This window comes from Leucoraja erinacea, chromosome 16 (assembly GCF_028641065.1).
Source record: "Leucoraja erinacea ecotype New England chromosome 16, Leri_hhj_1, whole genome shotgun sequence".
In the NCBI taxonomy this organism is placed as follows: domain Eukaryota; kingdom Metazoa; phylum Chordata; class Chondrichthyes; order Rajiformes; family Rajidae; genus Leucoraja; species Leucoraja erinaceus.
Window position 1 is genome coordinate 8395172 of NC_073392.1, and position 21566 is coordinate 8416737.

The 21566-nt window shown below is 45.5% G+C and overlaps 1 protein-coding gene across 5 annotated transcripts in view; it reads left to right on the forward strand.

Annotated features, from left to right (window-relative positions):
• The first annotated feature begins 450 nt into the window (after positions 1-450).
• The window catches only part of LOC129704505 (chemokine-like protein TAFA-1), a 366980-nt gene continuing 345864 nt past the window's right edge, over positions 451-21566 (forward strand). For 3 of the 5 annotated variants that reach the window (XM_055647637.1, XM_055647636.1, XM_055647640.1), the window contains exon 1: positions 2879-3170. In XM_055647637.1, the coding sequence (XP_055503612.1) occupies positions 3032-3170 (139 nt within the window). In that variant the 5' untranslated portion in view covers positions 2879-3031. Of the gene's footprint in view, positions 1077-2243; positions 2579-2878; positions 3171-21566 lie in introns of those variants that run through there. The other 2 variants (XM_055647638.1, XM_055647639.1) reach the window with 2 other exon arrangements.

The window sequence follows — 21566 nt, forward strand, 5'->3', positions numbered from 1 at the left end:
CCATCGAATTCGCGCCGACCTTTAACATTATCCTACACACACTAGGGACAAACGTACATTCATACCAAGCCAATTAACCTACAAATCTGTACGCCTTTGGATGTCGTTGTGTGTAAGTTTTTTTTTAAGATATAATTTCATTTCCTTGCAGTAACAATGCCGGGAATAGTTATAACTGCTGTATATTCATTTATCAGAAGTTGAATTAATACTTTGTTTATACTACTTAATAAAGTATAGTAATATAGTTATTTGCCACTAGGTAGGACAGGTTTAGAGGTATATGGTCCAAATGCATGAAGGTTGGACTAGTGTAGTTGGTCGGCATGTGCAAGTTGGGCCGAAGGGCCTAATTCCAGTCAGGAGAAGGGTCTCGCCAGAGATGCTGCCTGTCCCGCTGAGTTTTTGTGTCTAATCTAATCTTTGGCGACTCCACGCCTCTCTACTTTGGTGGTGTAAATAGAATCGAGCAAAGCAGGGCGGGCAACCTTTAGCAACAACAACAAAAAAAGGCCGAGGAATGATGAGTAAAATCTGCAGGTCACTGGGTGATAATTCAGCGCCGGAGTGTTACAGCGGGCGGTGTCGCTTTAAGACGCGGTGTAAGTTTCAGTGAAGAAAGATGCATGGAATTGAAACAGTGGTAGGAGCGCCGGGGCCAAAGACATTGGAACCGCCTTCTCCTCTTGGATTCGGGTGATAATCAGGCGGGGGGAGAGAGGCCGGCTGTGTGTTAGCTTCCTCCTCTGGCCGCTGTAAATAATGAATTAACGCGCCGGGACACTGTATCGACTTTCTGAAGCGGAATGCAGCGAGAAGGGATGCCGCCGGCGTCCTTGACAGGGTGTTCGGAATGACAGCCATCCCTCCTCCCTCCGCTCTATAGCGGTCGCCGTGTGGACTCGGCTCGCAGTCAGGGCTCCCCGAGAGAGAAAAGAAAAAAAAAAGTTCACGGTTCTCTGTGGGGGCCTTGGAGAAGGAATGGTCGTGGCCGCTCCGTCTCCCCCGTGAAGCCGGCGTTTCCAAGCCTCCGGTGGCCGGAGATCTCGCCTCCCTCCCTCCCTCCCGTCCTGCAGGTAAGAAGCGAGATCAGAGGCTAGGGACAAGGGAGGAGAGGGTGTGAGTGTCAGCCGAACAGAGAGGGCCACTCGGAGACCGCGGGGGGGCACCACTCACTCCACGCTTCTCAAAGCTGTGCCAGCAACGTCCGAAGGACCGAATCGTCGCCCATCCCTTCTCTCCAGAGATGCTCCCAGCCCCGCTGTAGTTACTCCAGCAATTTTGAGTCTACCTTCTAGGTCAGCAAAAAGATTTGCGTGTCAGACAGAATTAAACACATTGATGGGAGACGCGAGGAACTGCAGATGCTGGCATCCTTAAGCAAAACACAAAGTACTGGAGTAACTCCGCGGGTTGGGCAGCATCTGTGGAGGGGCATGACAGTGCGAAGAAGGGTCTCGACCCGAAACAATTCCTGCCTACCCCGCTGAGTTCCTCAAGCACTTTGCCATTTGCTTACATCCATTCATATATATTTTATTTGTGATGCGGACCTCAATTTAAAGTCAATATATATATCGACACAAAATGCTGGAGAAGAGAGAAATAATCTCTCCAGAGATGCTGCCTGTCTCGCTGAGATGGTCCAGCGTGTTGTGTCTACCATTGGTTTAAACCAGCATCTGCAGTTCCTTCATACACATTTCGTCTGTTCGAATAGCTCAGCGGGTCGGGCAGCATCCAGGGAGAAGATGGATTGGAGATGTTGCGGGTTAGAAGCCTTCTCCAGATCCGCACCGACCTGAAACCTATCCGTGTTCTCCAGTGATGCTGCCTGACCCGCTGAGTTACTCCAGCGTTTTTTTTTTAATCTATCTTTGGTACAAGTTGCTTGCTATTATCACGTTGATCGACCCCCTTCGCCCTGACGTGTGTCCGTGGTGCTGCCACGCAGGGAGGATGTCCCTCTTGTCAACTTTGACATGAGATTCACCGGCGCACCTGACCGATCTGTGGCCCCTTGTCGCTGAGAACAGGCTCCAAACATCTCAGTGGGTGTCTGACGCGCACTGCACTTCCTCGCCTCTCCACTCAAAGGCCCGGTGGATGCAGATATTCCGGCTGAGATTGGCTCTGGACCGGGCTGAATCTTTTGGCCTGCGGTCTGGGCAAGGTCCTCTAAGAGAGAGGGAGAGGGAGAGAGATGGGGAGTGACGGCGAGAGAAGGGAGTGAGACACAGGAGTGAGAGATTGCGGCTTTGGAGCGCTGTTGCCGGTTGCCGCTGACTCAAGCCGTCCCGACTCGCTCTCCCCTGCATCTGAACAGTGTTCCGCACCGCTATCAGCTCGAGCAGGGCTGCAAATCTCTCCGACAAGGCTGTCCGCCAGCGAAGTATCAAGACAGAACCTGAAAACAAAAAGACAGGCGGCTTGACAGGGTCTTTTGGGATGACTGGTGCTCGACCTTCCTTCTAACCTGGGGCTGTCTCTCTGGGGAGAGGGGGACTGCGCGGAGTGGCGGGCCGTGTGTTTCTGGAGATGCTTCTGATCAGGATATGGGAACGGCAAGTGTTTTCTGGTAAGTAGTTGACCGGTTGAAGCTTTTTTGTTTTCTTCTCGAGGGGAGAAGAAGAAAGGGAGAAGGAAAAACAAACAAGGACAGGTGATGAATGGACATCCCCACACGTTGCCCCCGCTACTCAGACGCGCTCCACGCTGGGTGAAACGCCGCTGGTGCTAGGTCCTTGTGGGAGCATCGCCCGCAGGTTTTTCAAATCAGTTTAGCAGCCGGCAAGAAATGAGCACATGACACCGCCTTCCTCACACACACACCCCTCTCTCTCTCCCTCCCTCCCTCTCTCTAAACTTTCTCGACACTTGCTGGTTGGAGCGTCGAGAGGGATTTTACTCCGGCTCGGGCTGTGCTTTTTTTGAGATGCGAGGGGTTTCGTTTGCAACTTCGAGGCAGAAAGCTGGCAGTGTTTTGGGGGGATGCAGTTTCCCGGAGCTGAGGGCGGTGTAAGTTTATTCAATGCTTCCTCCCTCGCAGAGCGCCGCGATGGTATCTACAATGTCTGCGCTCCTCTGCATCGGGATAGCGACGTGCGCCTTGGTGTACGGTCACGGACAACTACCGCCAACACTTGAGCAACTTTATCTCCACCGCCCAGGTACGGGGATGGGGGCTCTATTGTGTGTGTGTGTGTGTGTGTGTGTGTGTGTGTGTGTGTGTGTGTGTGTGTGTGTGTGTGTGTGTGTGTGTGTGCGCCTGTGTGTGTGTGTCTGTGTGTGTGTGTGTGTGTGTGTGTATGTGTGTGTGCCTGTGTGTGTGTGTGTGTGTGTGCCTGTGTGTGTGTGTGTGTGTGTGTGTGCGCTTGTGTGTGTGTGTGTGTGTGTGTGTGCCTGTGCCTGTGTGTGTGTGTGTGTCTATGTGTGTGTGTGTGTCTGTGTGTGTGTGTGTGTGTGTGTACGTGTGTGTGTGTGTGTGTGTGTGCGTGTGTATGTGTGTCTGTGTGTGTGTGTCTGCATATGTGTGTGTCTATGTGTGGCTGTGTGTGCAGGTATCTGCAGTGTGTGTGCGTGCGTGTCTGTGTGTATCTGTCTGTGTGTGCCAGTGTGTGTGTATCTGTGTGTGTGAGTGAGTGTGTCTGTGTGTGTGTAGTTGTGTTTGTGAGTGTGTGTGTGTGTGTGTGTGTGTGTGTGAGTGTGTGTTTGTAATACAGGTATCTACAATGCGTGTGTGTGTATAGGTATCGCGGATCCTGTGGGCAAGAGTCCCTCTGGTTCACGTCTAACACGATTTCTCACCACTTGGCTTTGAGATGGAATGAGCGACCGGGAGACGGGTGTTGGATCTGGATTGTAGTTTGGAGGGAACCGATGAGGTTTGGGCGCCGAGACGTCGGTGTAAGGACGAGCCTGGACGGTGCATGGGAAGATAGTGGGGAAGAATGGAGAGGTGGGCTTGCGGTGATATTCGGGAACGTGGGTGCTGGAGTAACACTAGGACTGAAGAACCCACAGCAAGAGCGAGAAGGAGGGGGAGCCGTGCTCTGTAGTCGGGCTGCCACCAGCCGCTCACCGACCTTCCCTGTGTAACGGGGGCGGGTTGGAACTGCGCCAAGCGGAGACAAGGTGCTACATTGGGTAGTGTCGCTCGGAGCTCTGTCTTCCGCCGCTGCTCACCTCCTTCTGCACCAAGAGTTGCCAAGATTCATGGCACACCACAACAAAAAACCCGAGCTTCCCCCTCCCCAATCTCTCAAGATGCAACCCACTATTGTGACGGGTCAGTACTAACTGACTGTGCGCCCTTCCAATTCCAAACGCTTCCTTCCTTCCCTCCTTCCTTCTCCTCCTTCCTTCCTTCCTTCCTTCCTTCCTTCCTTCCTTCCTTCCTTCCTTCCTTCCTTCCTTCCTTCCTTCCTTCCTTCCTTCCTTCCTTCCCTCCTTCCCTCCCTCCTTCCCTCCTTCCCTCCTTCCCTCCTTCCTTCCCTCCTTCCTTCCCTCCCTCCTTCCCTCCTTCCCTCCTTCCCTCCTTCCCTCCTTCCCTCCTTCCCTCCTTCCCTCCTTCCCCCTCCTACCCTTCCACCGCGACCACCATGGTTGACAAGGGGTAAAAGCCTTTGACAGCAGCTCAACTTCTCCGGTTGACTTACCGGGACGGACAGGAGATGCCCGTGGCTTTTCCCTTCAGAGCGAGCGCACCCCCACCACACACACACACACACACACACACACGCGGGACCCTGCGAGGGTGAAGGATTTCACACATCAGTGCCAAGCGTCACTGATCCAGGTTAAATCTCTGGTTAAATCATTACCAGGACCGGCTCTGTGTCTTAGACGGGTTTTTAATCGAGTCTCAAATAGCAGGTGCACCTTACCGCGTTATAACTGCAATCGATGCTATTTCAGTAGCAAGGCAACGTGAAGAACAAGAGTCGAGTTAATAGAAACCTATCAATCCCCATGATGATGGATTCTGCTCGCTCTGCCCCGCCAATCCGGGTTGGTTTTTCATCCGCAGCTTTTACCCATGGAGGGGGCGAGAAAGTTTTGTACAGGGGATTGAGGTGTGGATTCTTGATCAGCGGGCATTTGCAGTTGTTGTTGTTGTTGTTGATGTAGGGACAAAATCGCCGTGGCGTGCGTATCCTGGCGCAGGGATTGTTAACGAGCCCAGCGACCTGCAGACAGACTGCGAGCGTGCGGTTAGTTGTGGGGATATGAAATGGCATTTTTTAAACCCAGCCGCAGCCGCTGCAACTGTGGCCACTGCAAGAATAACGAGTCATGCGTAATATTTGCACCGTCAGAAGAAATCCGTAGGAAATTTTAAAACAAAACTGGCGGCGCATTTGACAGGATTCACAAGTTCATGAGTGATTGGAGCAGGATTGGGCATTCGAGTCCATGAAGTCTCTCCCCACTAGCCCCATCCCCCTGCCTTCTCCCCATAACCCCTGACACTCTTTCTGTACAATGCAACAAACATGTTTCCAATGCTGGTCCACCTGGCCATATTGATCACGGATCTCCTAGATGTGGGTGTCTTCCCTGCGCTTTGATGGCAATTGCCGATGCCAACACAGTTCAGATCATCTCCAGGGACATTGCACGAGGCTCGCGTTCACTTTCTCTTCCAAATCGCAAACGTCAGGCTTTGAATCCTCTTCCACGCGGGTGGGTAATCGATGGGCTGAGGGAAACTGTCAAATACGATTGATTTTCCAATAGTCTACATCAAGCGTGTGGCCCCGATGTCCTGGTCTCCACCCAGCTCATTAAAAAACAAAGCACCCTGGTTCATAAAGTTTAGGGTAAGCTTCGAGACCTGTAATCCAAGCATTCGGTCGCTTGGTGGGAGGGGTGGGAGAGAAGGAGGCACCACTGTGCAGTGGAACAATGCATGTGGTAGAGTCATACAGCATGGAAACGCAGGTAGCTGTTTTGTATTTTTCCTTGCACCACCCTGGAGAACTTCTGTTCACCCTCAATGGCTGAATGTCCATCCATCGTCAGCTCCTCAAATTTCAGTGCAGTTAGTGCAGAATCTAATTCCTTAATGGGTTTAAACTGGCAGATGGGTGGAATAGGTCGCAAAGGCAAGAGGTGAAATGGATATAAAAGGGTGTCAAAGGAAAGAAGAATCATAGGGTCATGCAGCATGGAAATAGCCCAACATGCCCACGCTGACCAACATGTCCCATCTACACAAACCCCACCTGCCTGCTTTTGGCCCATATCACTCTAAACCTGTCCTTTCCATGTACCTGTCCAAATGTTTCTCAAACACTGCGATACAACCTGCCTCAACTACCCCCTCCGACAGCTTCTTCCATACACCCACCACCCTCTGTGTGGAAAAAGTTACCCCTATGATTCCTACTAAATCTTTTCCCCCTCACCTTAGAAACATAGTAGAAAATCGGTGCAGGAGTAGGCCATTCGATCCTTTGAGTTAACATCGATCATCCAAAATCAGTACCTTGTTCCTTCTTTCTCCCCATATCCCTTGATTCCGTTAGCCCGAAGGGATATATCTCACCTTAAAGCTATGTCCGCTGGTTCTCGATTCCAGGAGCGACATGTCAAGCTAGAGGGAAGAATATTGAGAACTGGGGATGGGTGGGGCAGAGGGAATAATGGGTGGATGTGGACACAAGAAAATAAAGCTTTTATAATACAGTCAAATTCAACTATGATTCATAATCTCAGATTCACTCCTTGTATTTAGATTTATGAAGTGATAGGATTTTGCTATTTTTACTTTGTTCTGCGAGGCTATGAAATGTACGAGTCAAATTGGAAGAAGTGAATGCCAAGTCAACATTTAACATGCAAAATGGAATAAAAACGACATGGATATAGGGCAGACAAAATGTGTAGGAAGGAACTGCAGATGCTGGTTTACACCAAAGATGGATACAAAATGCTCAGCGGGACAGGCAGCATCTCTGGATAGAAGGAATGGGTGACGTCTCAGGTTGAGACCCTTCTTCAGACTGTACAGTATAGATAGACACAGTATAGAGTGCAGAGACGGTTCACCAGACTGATTCCTGGGATGTCAGGACTGTCTTATGAAGAAAGACTGGATAGACTTGGTTTATATTCTCTAGAATTTAGGAGATTGAGAGGGGATCTTATAGAAACTTACAAAATTTGTAAGGGGGTTGGACAGGCTAGATGCAGGAAGATTGCTCCCGATGTTGGGGAACTCCAGGACAAGGGGTCACAGCTTAAGGATAAGGGGGAAATCCTTTAAAACCGAGATGAGAAGAACTTTTTTTCACACAGAGAGTGGTGAATCTCTGGAACTCTCTGCCACAGAGGGTAGTTGAGGCCAGTTCATTGGCTATATTTAAGAGGGAGTTAGATGTGGCCCTTGTGGCTCAGGGGATCAGGGGGTATGGAGAGAAGGCAGGTACGGGATACTGAGTTGGATGATCACCCATGATCATATTGAATGGCGGTGCAGGCTCGAAGGGCCGAATGGCCTACTCCTGCACCTAATTTCTATGTTTGTATGTTTCTATGTTTCTATGTATAGATAGACAGGCATAGATGTGAAGAAGGGTCTCAAACCAAAATGTCACCCATTCCTTCTGTCCAGAAATGCTCCAGCATCTGAGTTCCTCCAGCATTTTGCATCTATCTTATGGATATAGGGCAGCCACTTGGGATTAGTTGGAGAGTAAATGTTGCTTCTGTTTTTATGTTTTAATTGCTACGACTTCTGCGTATTCCGTAAAGAAGTGCTGATTCACTAACATATATAATGCAACACATTATGCTACGGACGTCCAAATAACTGCAACCAAAGAAAATTATAAAAAAAATATTGAACTTGTTATGATCAAATTCCCCAAAGCACCATTAGGACTATCTGAATGAAATAGCATAGAATGTAATATGTCGCAAAAGCATAATATAATCATGGGGTTGGGTTTATGTTGATAACTCATTCCTGTTTCAATCTCATTGCAAATAACACAGTTTAACTCCCCAGGGTGTCTTTTTTTGCCTTGTCTTGTGCTGTAACCCGTGTGTTTGTAGTGGATAATGCAAATGCTGTCCAAATTGTCAGCAGTAATTAACCACCGTTATGTCCTCAATAGATTTGCAGTTTAAAATGTAACTGTTACATTTTCATTATGGATATCATCATTTCTCATCTACATTAAGCACACATGCTCACTACATATACTAAACGTAAAAGCTGTTCTGGAAAAAAAAATCAACAACTCTTAGTTGATAATTTTAACTATTTACAAGTTCATATGTAGTCGTAGCTGAATTAGGCCATTCAGGCCATCAAGTTTCTATGTTGAGTATAGGAGCAGGGAGGTTCTACTGCAGTTGTACAGGGTCTTGGTGAGACCACACCTGGAGTATTGCATACAGTTTTGGTCTCCTAATCTGAGGAAAGACATTATTGCCATAGAGGGAGTACAGAGAAGGTTCACCAGACTGATTCCTGGGATGTCAGGACTTTCATATGAAGAAAGACTGGATAGACTTGGCTTGTACTCGCTAGAATTCAGAAGATTGAGGGGGGATCTTATAGAAACTTACAAAATTCTTAAGGGGTTGGATAGGCTAGATGCAGGAAGATTGTTCCCGATGTTGGGGAAGTCCAGAACAAGGGGTCACAGTTTAAGGATAAGGGGGAAATCTTTTAGGACCGACATGAGAAGAACTTTTTTCACGCAGAGAGTGGTGAATCTCTGGAATTCTCTGCCACAGAAGGTAGTTGAGGCCAGTTCATTGGCTATATTTAAGAGGGAGTTAGATGTGGCCCTTGTGGCTAAAGGGATCAGGGGGTATGGAGAGAAGGCAGGTAGAGGATACTGAGTTGGATGATCAGCCATGATCATATTGAATGCAGGCTCGAAGGGCCGAATGGCCTGCTCCTGCACCTATTTTCTATGTTTCTAAGTTTACTCCGCCATTCTAACATGGCTGATCGATTTTTCCCTCTCAACCCCATTCACCTGCCTTCTCCCCATAACCCTTCAGTATTCAGTTTTCCTGTTGTATCGTTTCTTCCTCACCATCAAAGAAGCTCTTGCCTGGCGATGGTTCGTGGCTATCCATTATTCCCAGTGGAATATTGTTTATGTCTTCCAAAGTGAGGGTATCAACTAAGAGTTTTCACTTCTTGATTTTATGATGCTGGCAGAATGGATTCATGTTTCAAGACATGTTCACCATTCACAAGGGACGGTTATGGGGACCATTTTTAACGCGATTTAAGAGGGAATTCCTGAATTTCGGATGGATTCACCTGAGCGGGGAAGCGGGTAGATAGGTAGGTGGTAGGCGGGATATGGAGGGAAGGTAGTAATGGTCGGATAAGCCATCGCAGTAGGAAAGCAAAGATGAAAAGCTGGAAGAACTGTTGCAATAAGTAAGGCAAAGATATGGGGTGGTGAGCACCAGACTGAGAACTTAACATTTTATATTGTGATTTGGGGAATAGGAGCATGTAAGCTTGGGTATTTGGAGGGTATTTAATAATTAACGCAAGTGATAATGTGAGCTGCAGAGTTTGAATGTATTCATGTTTATGAAGAAAAGCATATGGAAAATAGTGCAGCACAAGAACATGTTCTTCGGCCCACAATTTCTATGCTGAATTCAATGCCAAGACCAACTCTAATCCATCTGAACATGTCTCTCCATTCCCTGCATATCTACGTGCCTATGCAAAGGTCCCTTAAAAGTCTCTATTGTGTCTGCCTCCATCCCTATCCCCGGCAGTGCATTCTTGGCACTCACTACTCTCTGTGTCTCAAAACAAATCTTGCCCTGCGCACTTTAAACTTTGCACCTTTCGCCTTAAAAGTATGCCCTCTAGTATTTGAGTAGAACATGGCAGGTTAACCTGAAGAGCACTGTGTTAATTTAGAAGGAAGGAACTGCAGATACTGGTTTACACCAAAGATAGACACAAAATGATGGAGTAACTCAGCGGGTCAGGCAGGATCTCTGGAGGAGTTTCGCGTTGAGACCGTTCTGCAGACGGAGAGTCAGGGGAGGGGGAAACTAGAGGTATGAAAAGGTTCAGAACAAATCAGAGCCGGCACCAATGAGCCTCGATGTAACAAAATCAATGTGATATAACACGAGGGGTAATGGGAAAAATGTATGTGTACCATTCACATTAGTGCTTCTGTGTGAATATCATGTCCCACTGCAGATCATAATATCCTTCCTCAAATATCAGCATCCTTAACTATAAAGAGGGAAAAATTCTGTTTAGACAAATCACTTGGTTGAAGCTAATTTCTGGTGACATATCAGTGAAAATCTGTTTTACATCAGCTGCATTGTTTCATTTCCTTATGAAGCTAAACACTATTTTTAATTTTCTATCTGTATTTAATACTTTAAGATTTCATATACAGTATGAATGTCAATTAGATAAGGAACTGCTCTGTCAATCAAGCATCTGATTGTCAATGACTATGATGAAAGATTGTCTTGGTCTGTATCATTAACACGTCTTTAGAAGATGATTTGTGAACTGCGCCACACAAACTGTTTGTCTGGGACAATGGGTTCCATTTGCTTCTGCACAAAATGTTTCCATCATAAAACAATACAGGTACTAGGAAACTTGAGTTTTCTTTTCTTTTCCTTGGAGTAGCTTTCTGCTTGTAAATCAAATACGTTGGGACATATTTATGAACAGTTCGTATCCATTGCTTTGTCACCTTGGGATTTGATCATTTATTACTTAATTAAATTGTGTTTAAATCCGTGACAGATAATGTATATACCACGGCAGGAGACTAGTTACATGAATGTTTGTCTCAAATGATAGGTAACAAGGTCCACAAGTGTTCATAGTTACCTAAGCAACAGGACCGCCTATTGCATCTAATACAATCATCTACTCAATCATATTTGTTCAATGTACAGAGCCCACTGAATGAACACAGTGTGTAGGATAGTGTTAATTTGCACTGTTCTCAAACACTTATGTCCTCGAATCTGCTTGCTTAGTTTACTTTAGTTTAGAGATACAGTGCGGAACCAGGCCTTTCGGGCCACTGAATCTGTGCCGGCCAGCGATCCCTGCAAATTAACACTATTCTACAAACATTAGGGGCAACTTTATCAAGCTAATTAATCTACAAACCCACATGTCTTTGGAGTGTGGGAGGAAACCGGAGCACCCAGGGAAAACCCACGCGGTCACGGGGAGAACGTTCAAACTCCGTGCAGACAGCACCCGTAGTCAGGATCGAACCTGGGTCTCCGGTGCTCTAAGGCAGCAGCTCTACCGCTGCGCCACCGTACCCGCCCTTTAATATATTTAATAAATCTCATTACTAGCCACCTGTGCTGTACAGGATGATGCCTACAGTGTTAGAAAATGTAGCCTGCGTTTCAACACCGCAGATTGAAATGATGCACCGCAAACTAGTACAATGAGGAGCATCGTGCAACTTTCTCAGCATAATCTTTGTGGTTGTGGAACTGTTGAGGGAGTGCAACAAGAATTTTGCTGCGATTATGTGGCTGTTAAAGTTGCATTGGTCACGAAATACTTGCGGGCTCGTAAGAGGAGGAAAATTCAATGAGTTGTGGCTTCTGCTCCCTGGGAAGCATCTTATCAGTTTCAGTCAGCATTGGAACTCACCATCATCCTGTATTAGAGTCGCCACTGTTAATTCAAAAGAGACTCAACATAGTTGCAATGTACTAAAAGATTTATTTGAAAAAAACCCAAACATTAAATATTTAATGGTGGTAATGATTATATGTGAAGGATATGAGGGTGTGCAGAACATAGCATGCAGAACATAGTGCAGCACAGGAACAGATCCTTCAGCCCACAATGATTGTGCCGAACATGATGCCAAGTTAAACTGACCTAATCTGCCTGTACATGATCCATATCCCTTTATTCCTTGTACTTCCATGTGCCTATCTAAAAGCCTCTTAAATGCCACTGTGGTATCGGCCTCCACCACCATCCCTGGCAGTGTAATCCAGACCGCAGCACCCTCTGTGTAAAAAACAAAACTTACCCCGCACATCTCCATTAAACTTCCCCCCTCTCACCTTATAGCAGCCATGCACTCTGGTGTAGGGCATTTCCACCCTGGGGAAACAGGTACTGCCTGTCTACCCTATTTAAGCCTCTCATAATTTTATATGCTCCTATCAAGTCAATAGACAGTAGACAATAGACAATAGGTGCAGGACTAGGCCATTCGGCCCTTCGAGCCAGCACCGCCATTCAATGTGATCATCACCAATCAGTACCCCATTCCTGCCTTCTCCCCATATCCCCTGACTCCACTATCTTCAAGAGCCCTATCTAGATCTCTCTTGAAAGTATCCAGAGAACCTGCCCCCACCATCCTCCGAGGCAGAGAATTCCACAGACTCACAACTCTCTGTGAGAAAAAGTGTTTCCTCGTCTCCATTCAAAATGGCTTACCCCTTATTCTTAAGCTGTGGCCCCTGGTTCTGGATGCCTGCAACATCGGGAACATGTTTCCTGCCTCTAGCGGGTCCAAACCCTTAACAATCTTATATGTTTCAATAAGATCCCCTCTCAACCTGCTAAACTCCAGAGTGTACAAGCCCAGCAGCTCCATTCTCTCCGCATATGACAGTCCTGCCATCCCGGGAATTATCCTTGTAAACCTACGCTGCACTCCCTCAATAGCAAGAATGTCCTTCCTCAAATTAGGGGATCAAAACTGCACACAATACTCCAGGTGTGGTCTCACTACAAAGTAGAAACAGACCCTTCGGCCCAACTTGCCCACACCGACCAACAATGTCCCATCTACACTAGTCCCTCCTGCCTGCGTTCGGTCCATATCCCTCCAAACCTGTCCTATCCATCTGAGTCTCCCCTCAACCTCTGACATTCCATAGTCATTGCTTACAACGCCTAGACCTGAAGTATGATGGCCTCTGTGTTCTGGGAGCATGAAAACATTGCAGAATATATCCACTAAACGCTGGAATAAATCAAACAGAATGTTGGTTGCCTTTTAAAGATTAGAGGAAAAGCTTCAGTTTTATCCTTAAGTTTTATTTCATCTTTTCTTCAGCTCCTGCATCCAATTATAGATGGTATATAGAAAAACCCAGAGAAAACCCACAAGCATCCCTGGAGAACATGGATAGGTGATGTTTCAGATCGGGAGCCTCTATCCCAGTTGCACTTTATAATGGGATCAATATGAACAAAATCGTACATGGATTTTTCAGTGCGTGTTTAAGAAATAAATAATGGCACATAAGTAGAAAAGGTATTGATACAATGATTTTTTATTTTAAAAGGACAATCTTTCATGAAATTTGAATCCCTGGAAAACGATGTGTAATAGATCCCTTGTTATTGATTATTAACATCAACTTTTCCTGGTTCTGTCAACTTTCTATGAAGAAACATCCCCTCAAATATCCAGCATTCTGATACAGAGGGAACACAGTTTAATTTGGTTCAAGTGAAACCATTTGTGCACACTATCTATGTACACAGAATGTAGTTGAGGCCAGTTCATTGGCTATATTTAAGAGGGTTAGATGTGGCCCTTGTGGCTAAAGGTATCAGGGGGTATGGAGAGAAGGCAGGTACGGGATACTGAGTTGGATGATCAGCCATGATCATATTGAATGGCGATGCAGGCTCGAAGGGCCGAATGGCCTACTCCTGCACCTATTTTCTATGTTTCTATGTTTCTATATGTTCTGACTTTAGACTTTAGAGATACAGCACAGAAACAGGCCCTTCGGCCCCCCAGACCAGTGATCACCCCGTACACTAGCACTATCCTACACACTAGGAACAATTTTTTTTTTACTGAAGCCAATTAACCTACAAACCGGTAGGTCTTTGGAGTGTGTGAGGAAACCAGAGCATCCAGAGAAAACCCACAAGCTCACAGGGGGAACGTGCAAACTCCGTACAGGCAGCACCCATACTCAGATTGAACCCGTGTGTCTGGTGCTGTAAGGCAGCAGATCTACCGCTGCACCACTATGCTGCCCTCTATTAACTGCCTGATATGGGATTTTTGGTGGATTGTCTCTTTTTATATTTTTAAAGTGAATTAGGGAGAATGAAGATGAATAAACAAGCTATTTGCCACTTTTATTTTAAATGTTTTTGCAGAGTCTGCTGTTTCTAATGACTTCCGGAGTTTTTCCAGCATTTTCCGTATTTGTTTCCGATTTTCAGCGTCTGCAGTTTTTTTTTAATTTCTCTGCTGCTGTAAAATAACACCAAGGATTAATGCACTGCTTTTGAGTTAATTTGCTTAAATACATAAGGGTATTCGTATGATGCTTATCCACTTAAAATCTTAATGCGAATATAATGAGCTGTTCCTTACAACCCAGTGATATGAATGTTGATTTCTCTCATTTCAAGTAACCCCTGCGTTCCTTCGCCCCCCTCCCCCACCCTGGTCATCCTACCAGTTCCACTGTTCACATCCCTGTACCGCCCTCCATTGTCACCTCTTCCCCAGCCAACAATGGGCCATTGTGGGCTCCACACTTCCTTGGTCATCTTCCTTGCCACCCCTGATTTGTCCTGGCTTTTTCCTACCACCATTTCCCTCCCCTTTACTTTCCGTCTGAAGAAGGGTTTCATCCCAAAACGTCACCCGTCCTTTTTCTGCAGAGACGCTGCCTGACCCGTTGAGATACTCCAGCACTTTGTGTCTACCCTCAACCACACTCTCGCACTTAATAACCAAATTCCTTTTCCCACCTCATCTCAATATGCCTTAATTCCCTTTTACTATGATTTTCATTACATATAACCATATAACCTTATAACAATTACAGCACGGAAACAGGCCATCTCGGCCCTACAAGTCCGTGCCGAACAACTTTTTTTCCCTTAGTCCCACCTGCCTGCACTCATACCATAACCCTCCATTCCCTTCTCATCCATATGCCTATCCAATTTATTTTTAAATTATACCAATGAACCTGCCTCCACCACTTCCACTGGAAGCTCATTCCACACCACTACCACTCTCTGAGTAAAGAAGTTCCCCCTCATATTACCCCTAAACTTCTGTCCCTTAATTCTGAAGTCATGTCCTCTTGTTTGAATCTTCCCTATTCTCAAAGGGAAAAGCTTGTCCACATCAACTCTGTCTATCCCTCTCATCATTTTAAAGACCTCTATCAAGTCCCCCCTTAACCTTCTGTGCTCCAGAGAATAAAGACCTAACTTATTCAACCTATCTCTGTAACTTAGTTGTTGAAACCCAGGCAACATTCTAGTAAATCTCCTCTGTACTCTCTCTATTTTGTTGACATCCTTCCTATAATTGGGCGACCAATTACAATATTATCTTAAAATTGAGCCTTGCAATGACAGCACATTATATATTAAATGCATGCATTTTGTTAATGGCGTTGGTTGAACAGAGGGCTTTGAGATTTTAGCTCCTTCCAAGGCAGTTGCAGTTGAGACCAATTAACTTTGTGTACTGGGAATAAAAATAATACTATGTCCAACTGTTTATATGAAAGCAAGTAGGGAGCACTAGGCAGGAGATCACAGTTGTGGTCTTTAGAAGTCCACTAATTCAATATATTTGCCAACTTTCAGCGGGGCTGTTATTTATAGGATGTTGTGGATTCTCTGAAATATTCAATTAAGCATGCACATTAATACGAGTTCAGGTTCTATAGATACATAATATAGCCTAGAAATCCTCTGGTTTCATTGGGCATAAAAATGAGTTTTGTTAGTTATCCAATTGCTAAATCAATAAGCATGGAAGCCTCTGGGCATGTGCACTGACACCAAATAAGAAACAATGCTTGTTGGTGGATAAGACTTGTTTAAGAAGGAACTGCAGATGCTGGAAAATCGAAGGGAGACAAAAGTGAAATAGGAAATAAGCACCGTTTCGGGCCGAAACCCTTATTCAGTCTGAAGAAGGGTTTCGGCCCGAAACGTTGCCTATTTCCTTCGCTCCATAGATGCTGTTGCACCCGCTGAGTTTCTCCAGCACTTTTGTCTACCTAAGACTTGTTTAGTTGAGTTTAGTTTAGAGATACAGCTTAGAAACAAGCCCTTCAGCCCGCCGAGTCCACGCTGACCATCGGTCATCCGATAACACTAGTTCAACGTTATCCCATGTTCTCATCCACTGCCGACACATTTGGGGCAATTTACAGGGGAGAATTAGTTGACAAACCGACACGTCTACGAGATGGGGGAGGAAACCGGAGCACCCGGAGGAAACCCACGCAGTCACAGGGAGAGCATGCAAACTCCACACAGACAGCACCCAAGGTTAGGATCGAACAAAAACAATGCCCCCCCCCACCCCTCCAAAGTAATTAAGAGCTTAGTTGGAGGTTGTAGTGTTTAATAACATGTTGGTTGCAGGGAAGAACTGGTCCTGAACCTGGACGTTATAGTTTTCAGATTGCTGTACCTTCTTGAGAGTGTGGCCAAGCTGGTGCGGGTACCCGGTGATGCTGGCTGCCCCTTATGAGGCAGCGACTCCTGCAGATCCCTTCGATGGTGGGGAGGTGAATGCCCGTGATAGATGTGAGCTTGGACCATTACCCAGACGTGGTGTGGTCTACCTACCTGCATGTACCTTTCCATCACCTCTTCAATATAGTGCAGAATATCTGGCAATTTCTCATCTCAGGACTTCACTTGGCTCCATGCCTCCTTAAATAAAACAGTCCTTTATGTTATTAGCATATTGGCTGCTTATAAACATTTAAATACCAGTTGTTTGTTTGCCAGGCCCATATCCAGGAAAGATCCATTTGAGGTGTTTACCAGTTGGACTTGTTAATTGGGGTCACTATTTATACTTTTTTATTTAAGGAGTGTTAGGACTGCCAATTTAATTAGCTGCCTGGTTGAAGTTGCTTTGTGTTTTGGAGAATTGGAGAGAACGTGGAAGGGAACGATGATGTCACCCAGCTGAAGTAGTGGCAAACATTGACTCCATCTACACTCTGCCTCAAAGAAGCAGCCAACAATGTCAAGGCATTGTGACGTCACAGCTTCTTCCAGCTCCCGTCCAGCAAAAGGTACAGAAACGTGAAAGATCGCACCACCGGACTCAGGAACAGTTTCTTCCCCTCTGTTATCAGGCTTCCATCCATAAGCTAGGGTACTGTCCTGCTCACCTCTACCCCATTGCGGACATTGGGCTCTGTCTGTGGTACTAATGTGTTACAATGCTGAGAACTATATTCTTCACCCTGTATCTTCCCCTTTGCTCTATCTATTGTACTTGAGTTTGACTTGATTGCATTTATGTAGCGTGTATCTGATCTGCCATTCAATCATGGCTGATCTATCTCCCCCTCCTAAACCCATTTTACTGCCTTCTCCCCATAACCTCTGACACCTGTAGTAGTAGTAGTAGGCTCCTCTCGGTCACGACTGACCTGGTCAGATGCAAGCCTGGGCGAAGTCATATGGAGGACAGGCTGTTGCCCATGCACCACGTCCCCCCTCTCCACGTCGCTGATCGATCCATAGGAACAGCAGGGCCGTTACAGTTTGGCACCAGCGCCGTCGCAGGAGCCGCCAGAGCGAGGTTGTAGACAACGACAAACTGCCTTAGGGGCTCCCACTCCGGGTTTTCTTGAGGTTTACTCCTTGAGCCTTTTCCATGACTTGATACGGCCACAAGGCAGTGGAGGTTTTAAATCAGAGTTTTCTCTCTCCTAGATGGACTGCCTTCCCAGGCCTACGAGCCCCATCTACCCGAGACTCGTGGGGGCTGGAGCGTCTACCTCCCCGTGCAGATCTATAGCACCTGCCCACTGACACCCGTATTAATCAAGAATCTATCTATCTCTGCCTTAAAAATATCCACTGACAGCCTCCACAGCCTTCTATGGCAAAGAATTTCACAGATTCACCATCTTCTGACTAAATAAATTTCTCCTCATCTCCTTCCGAAAGGAACGTCCTTTAATTATAATATTATAAACTCACATTTATGTAAGCAATTCTTTAAGCCCACTGATGCCCATGTGGTCTCCACCTCAAATAGTGAATTTGTGAGTGTGCGGTAGCACTTCTGTTTCTGACCTGCGTAACATCGGACCTACGTCAGTGTCCCTGGATGTAACCCTTTCGTTAGTAAGGAATGTCTGGACTTGTGTTAATTGCATGGTGATTTTGCAAATTTAGCATGGATGTAATCCTGAACTGCCGTTAGGTTGGAACCTCCTTATTTTTAAATAGTAATGGTAGAGTGTAGATAGTACATTTAGAAAATAAATAGTTAGGTAGATAGAAGTGGAAGGATGTACCGGACAAAATGTGTGACCCAAATGCTGGAGTAACTCAACGGGTCAGGCAGCATCTCTGGAAAAAAAGAAATAGGTGACGTTTTGGGTCAAGACCCTTCTTTCCAGAGATGCTGCCTGACTCGCTGAGTTCCTCCAGCATTTTGTGTCTATCTTTGATGTATCGGACAATATGGTTACCAATTGTGCTGGTATATTTTTCGACTGAAGTATGCTTCAGTTGGTCACAGTGTTGCTGGGCGGGTGGAAGTGGTATTCTGGGAGAGCACTTTTGACATTATGATCTTAATTCAGATTTAGCATGTTTATGAAAATGGACAAAGATAAAATAGGAAGATAGACCCAAAATGCTGGAATAACTCGGCGGATCAGGCAGCATCTCTGAAGAGAAGGAGTGGGTGACGTTTCAGGTCGAGACCATTCTTCCTTCTCTCCAGAGATGCTGCCTGACCCACTGAGTTACTTCAGCACTTTCTGTCTTAATCAAGAATCCAGCATCTGCAGTTCCTTGTGTCTTCAAAATAGAAGTAACATTTCTAAGTTGAATTAAGATCAATTTTACTGGGCTGAAAAGTAGTTTTTAATGAAAGCTGCTTGCAGGTTAATGCCTGCCACTGTTCCGACTGATAAATGAAGGAATTAAAGGGGTCACGATAAACATGGTCAAAAAAATCCAGAGACCCCTGGATACTATGGCGTAGAAACGTGTAGGGCTGTACAAGACACCTAAAATGTAATTCTATAGAAAGCTGAGAAGATGTCGATAGTAATGGAATGAAATTAATAAGGAAATAAGGGGAAAAAATATTGACAAGAAAATATCAAAGTTAATGTTATGATGTTTTCAAAGTCCATAGTGTGCAAAAAGATAACTGACCAGTGGTTAGAAACATAGAAACATAGAAAATAGGTGCAGGAGGAGGCCATTTGGCCCTTCGAGTCCAGACACTCCCCAACTTACGAAAGGGTTATGTCCAGAGACACTTGCGTAAGTCCGATGATCACCTAAGAAAATTATCTATATTTGGTTGGAGGGTATGCGTAAGGTTCTTAATAAATATTTTGAGGGTACTAATGCTGATGTTATTAATAAGGTGAATGAGTGCAACATATTAAATGGGTTAAATGTCAAAAAAGAGGAAATGTTAAGGAGTTTGTCATCTTTGAAAATAGATACATCACAGGCCCAGATAAAATGGACTCTAAACAAGAGAGGGAAATTGTGTGTAGGAAGGAACTGCAGATGCTGGTTTACATCGAAGAGAGGCACAAAATGCTGGAGTAACTCAGCGGGACAGGCAGCATCTCTGGAGAGAGGGAATAGGTGATGTTTTGGGTTGAGAATCTTCCTCTGAGCTGAGATGACCAATTTTCCATTCCTCTCTGTCAACGAGAGTAGTGGCAGTGGATTGAAGAACTGTTGAATAAGTATTGTTGATTAATAAGGAGGAAGGGAGAAGCCAAGTGATTCTAGGCCTGTTTGTTTAACCAATATTGTGCAAATTGTTGGAATCCATGCCAAAGAACAGTGTAAACCTTCACTTAGAAATGCACAGATTATTCAGGGCAGCCAGCATGGATTTTTTTTTAAGGGGAGGTCACATTTGGCTAAACTTGATTGCATCCTTTGAGATAACAAGGAAGATCAATGAGGGCAGCATGTTTTTTTTGTAGTCGACATGATGTAAATGGCAGGCTTGTCAAGAAAACTGAAACGCTTGGGATTCAAGGAGGAATGGGAAAATGGATCAAAAACTGGCTCAGTGCCAGGATGCAATGGGGAATGGTGGATGATATATGGCAACTGGAAGGCTGTTACCAGCAGGGTTCAGTTCTTGATCTGCCAATGGTAATGGCACCATATTTGTCACATGTACTGATGTGCAGTGAAATTCATTTTTGCATACAGCTCAGTACACGGATCACTATACAAATGCACCTAGACACCTATTGAATAAGCATCTCAGATGCAATCTATGCAAAGGTACCACACAACAAAAGAGATAGAAGCAGCGGAAGAGAGAGATGTGAACAATTTTCTCACACAAATGGGGGCCAGGGGGTTTGGAGCTCATAGCCTGAGAGGGTCGTAGCGGCCAAATTCCTTGCAGCATCTGCACAGTGCTTGGACGTTTACTGAAATACCAAACCTCCTTTGTACAAGGACTGACTCCAACAGTGGACTGTTTTTCTCCTTGATGCCCATTGACTTCAGATTTAACAGGGCTTCTTGATGCCATGAAAAAGACCCAAAGTGCTGGATTAGCTCAGCGGGTCAGGTAGCACCTCTGGAGAATATGGATGGGTGATGTTTCGGGTAGGGCCCCTTCTTCAGACGCTAAGCGGTTTCATGCCGGGACCCTTCCTCAAACTCCAGGTGACGTTTTGGGTTGCGAACCTTCTTCAGGCCCCCAGTCTGAAGAAGGGCCCCAAAACGTCACCTATCCACGTTCTCCAGAAATGCTACCTGCCCCGCTGAGTTACTCCAGCACTCTGCCTTTTTTTTTGTGTAAACGTTATCTGCAGTTCCTTGCATCTCCTTGACACCATTCTTGGTCAAGTGCTGCCCAGATGGCAAGAGCAGACGGTCTCACCAAAACCATTCAATTCTTCAGTCCATGTTTGAACCAAGATTATGAATTGGTGTAGCGCAGAGTAATTCTGTTCAAAGCCAAACTGAGAGCAGGATATTGAGCGAGTTTGTCAACTCAAATGTGGCACTGTCAAGAGAATATAGTTGCAAATGAATTATTTTAGTTTTAGCAGGTGTGAAATAACAGCGTGTCATTGGCATGCCTTGTTACACATCGCACAATGTGCTTTTAGCATCAGAACATGAGTGCCAAAGTATTTTCCCCTTGTTTTGCTGCACCAGATTAGTTGGAGAAATTGCCATTGTTCACAATCCTTTCCAGGCATTTAGATAAAAGATTTTTGAAAGAAAAAAATAATTCATGATTTTGTGAGAATCATAGTCAATAGGTTTAGTTTAGTTTACAATTGTCATGTGTACCGAAGTACAGCGGAAAGCTTTTTTTGTTACGTGCTATCCAGTCAGCGAAAAAGACTCTCCACATGATTATAATCACGACATCCACAGAAAAAACTTTGTAGCTGTGTTTTACAAAATTATAACATTTTTTAATTAAACTTTTAACAGTGGGGTGGGGGAGAAGGCAGGAGAATGGGGTTGGGAGGGAAAAATAGATCAGCCATGATTGAATGGCGGAGTAGACTCGTTGGACTGAATGGCCTAATTCTGC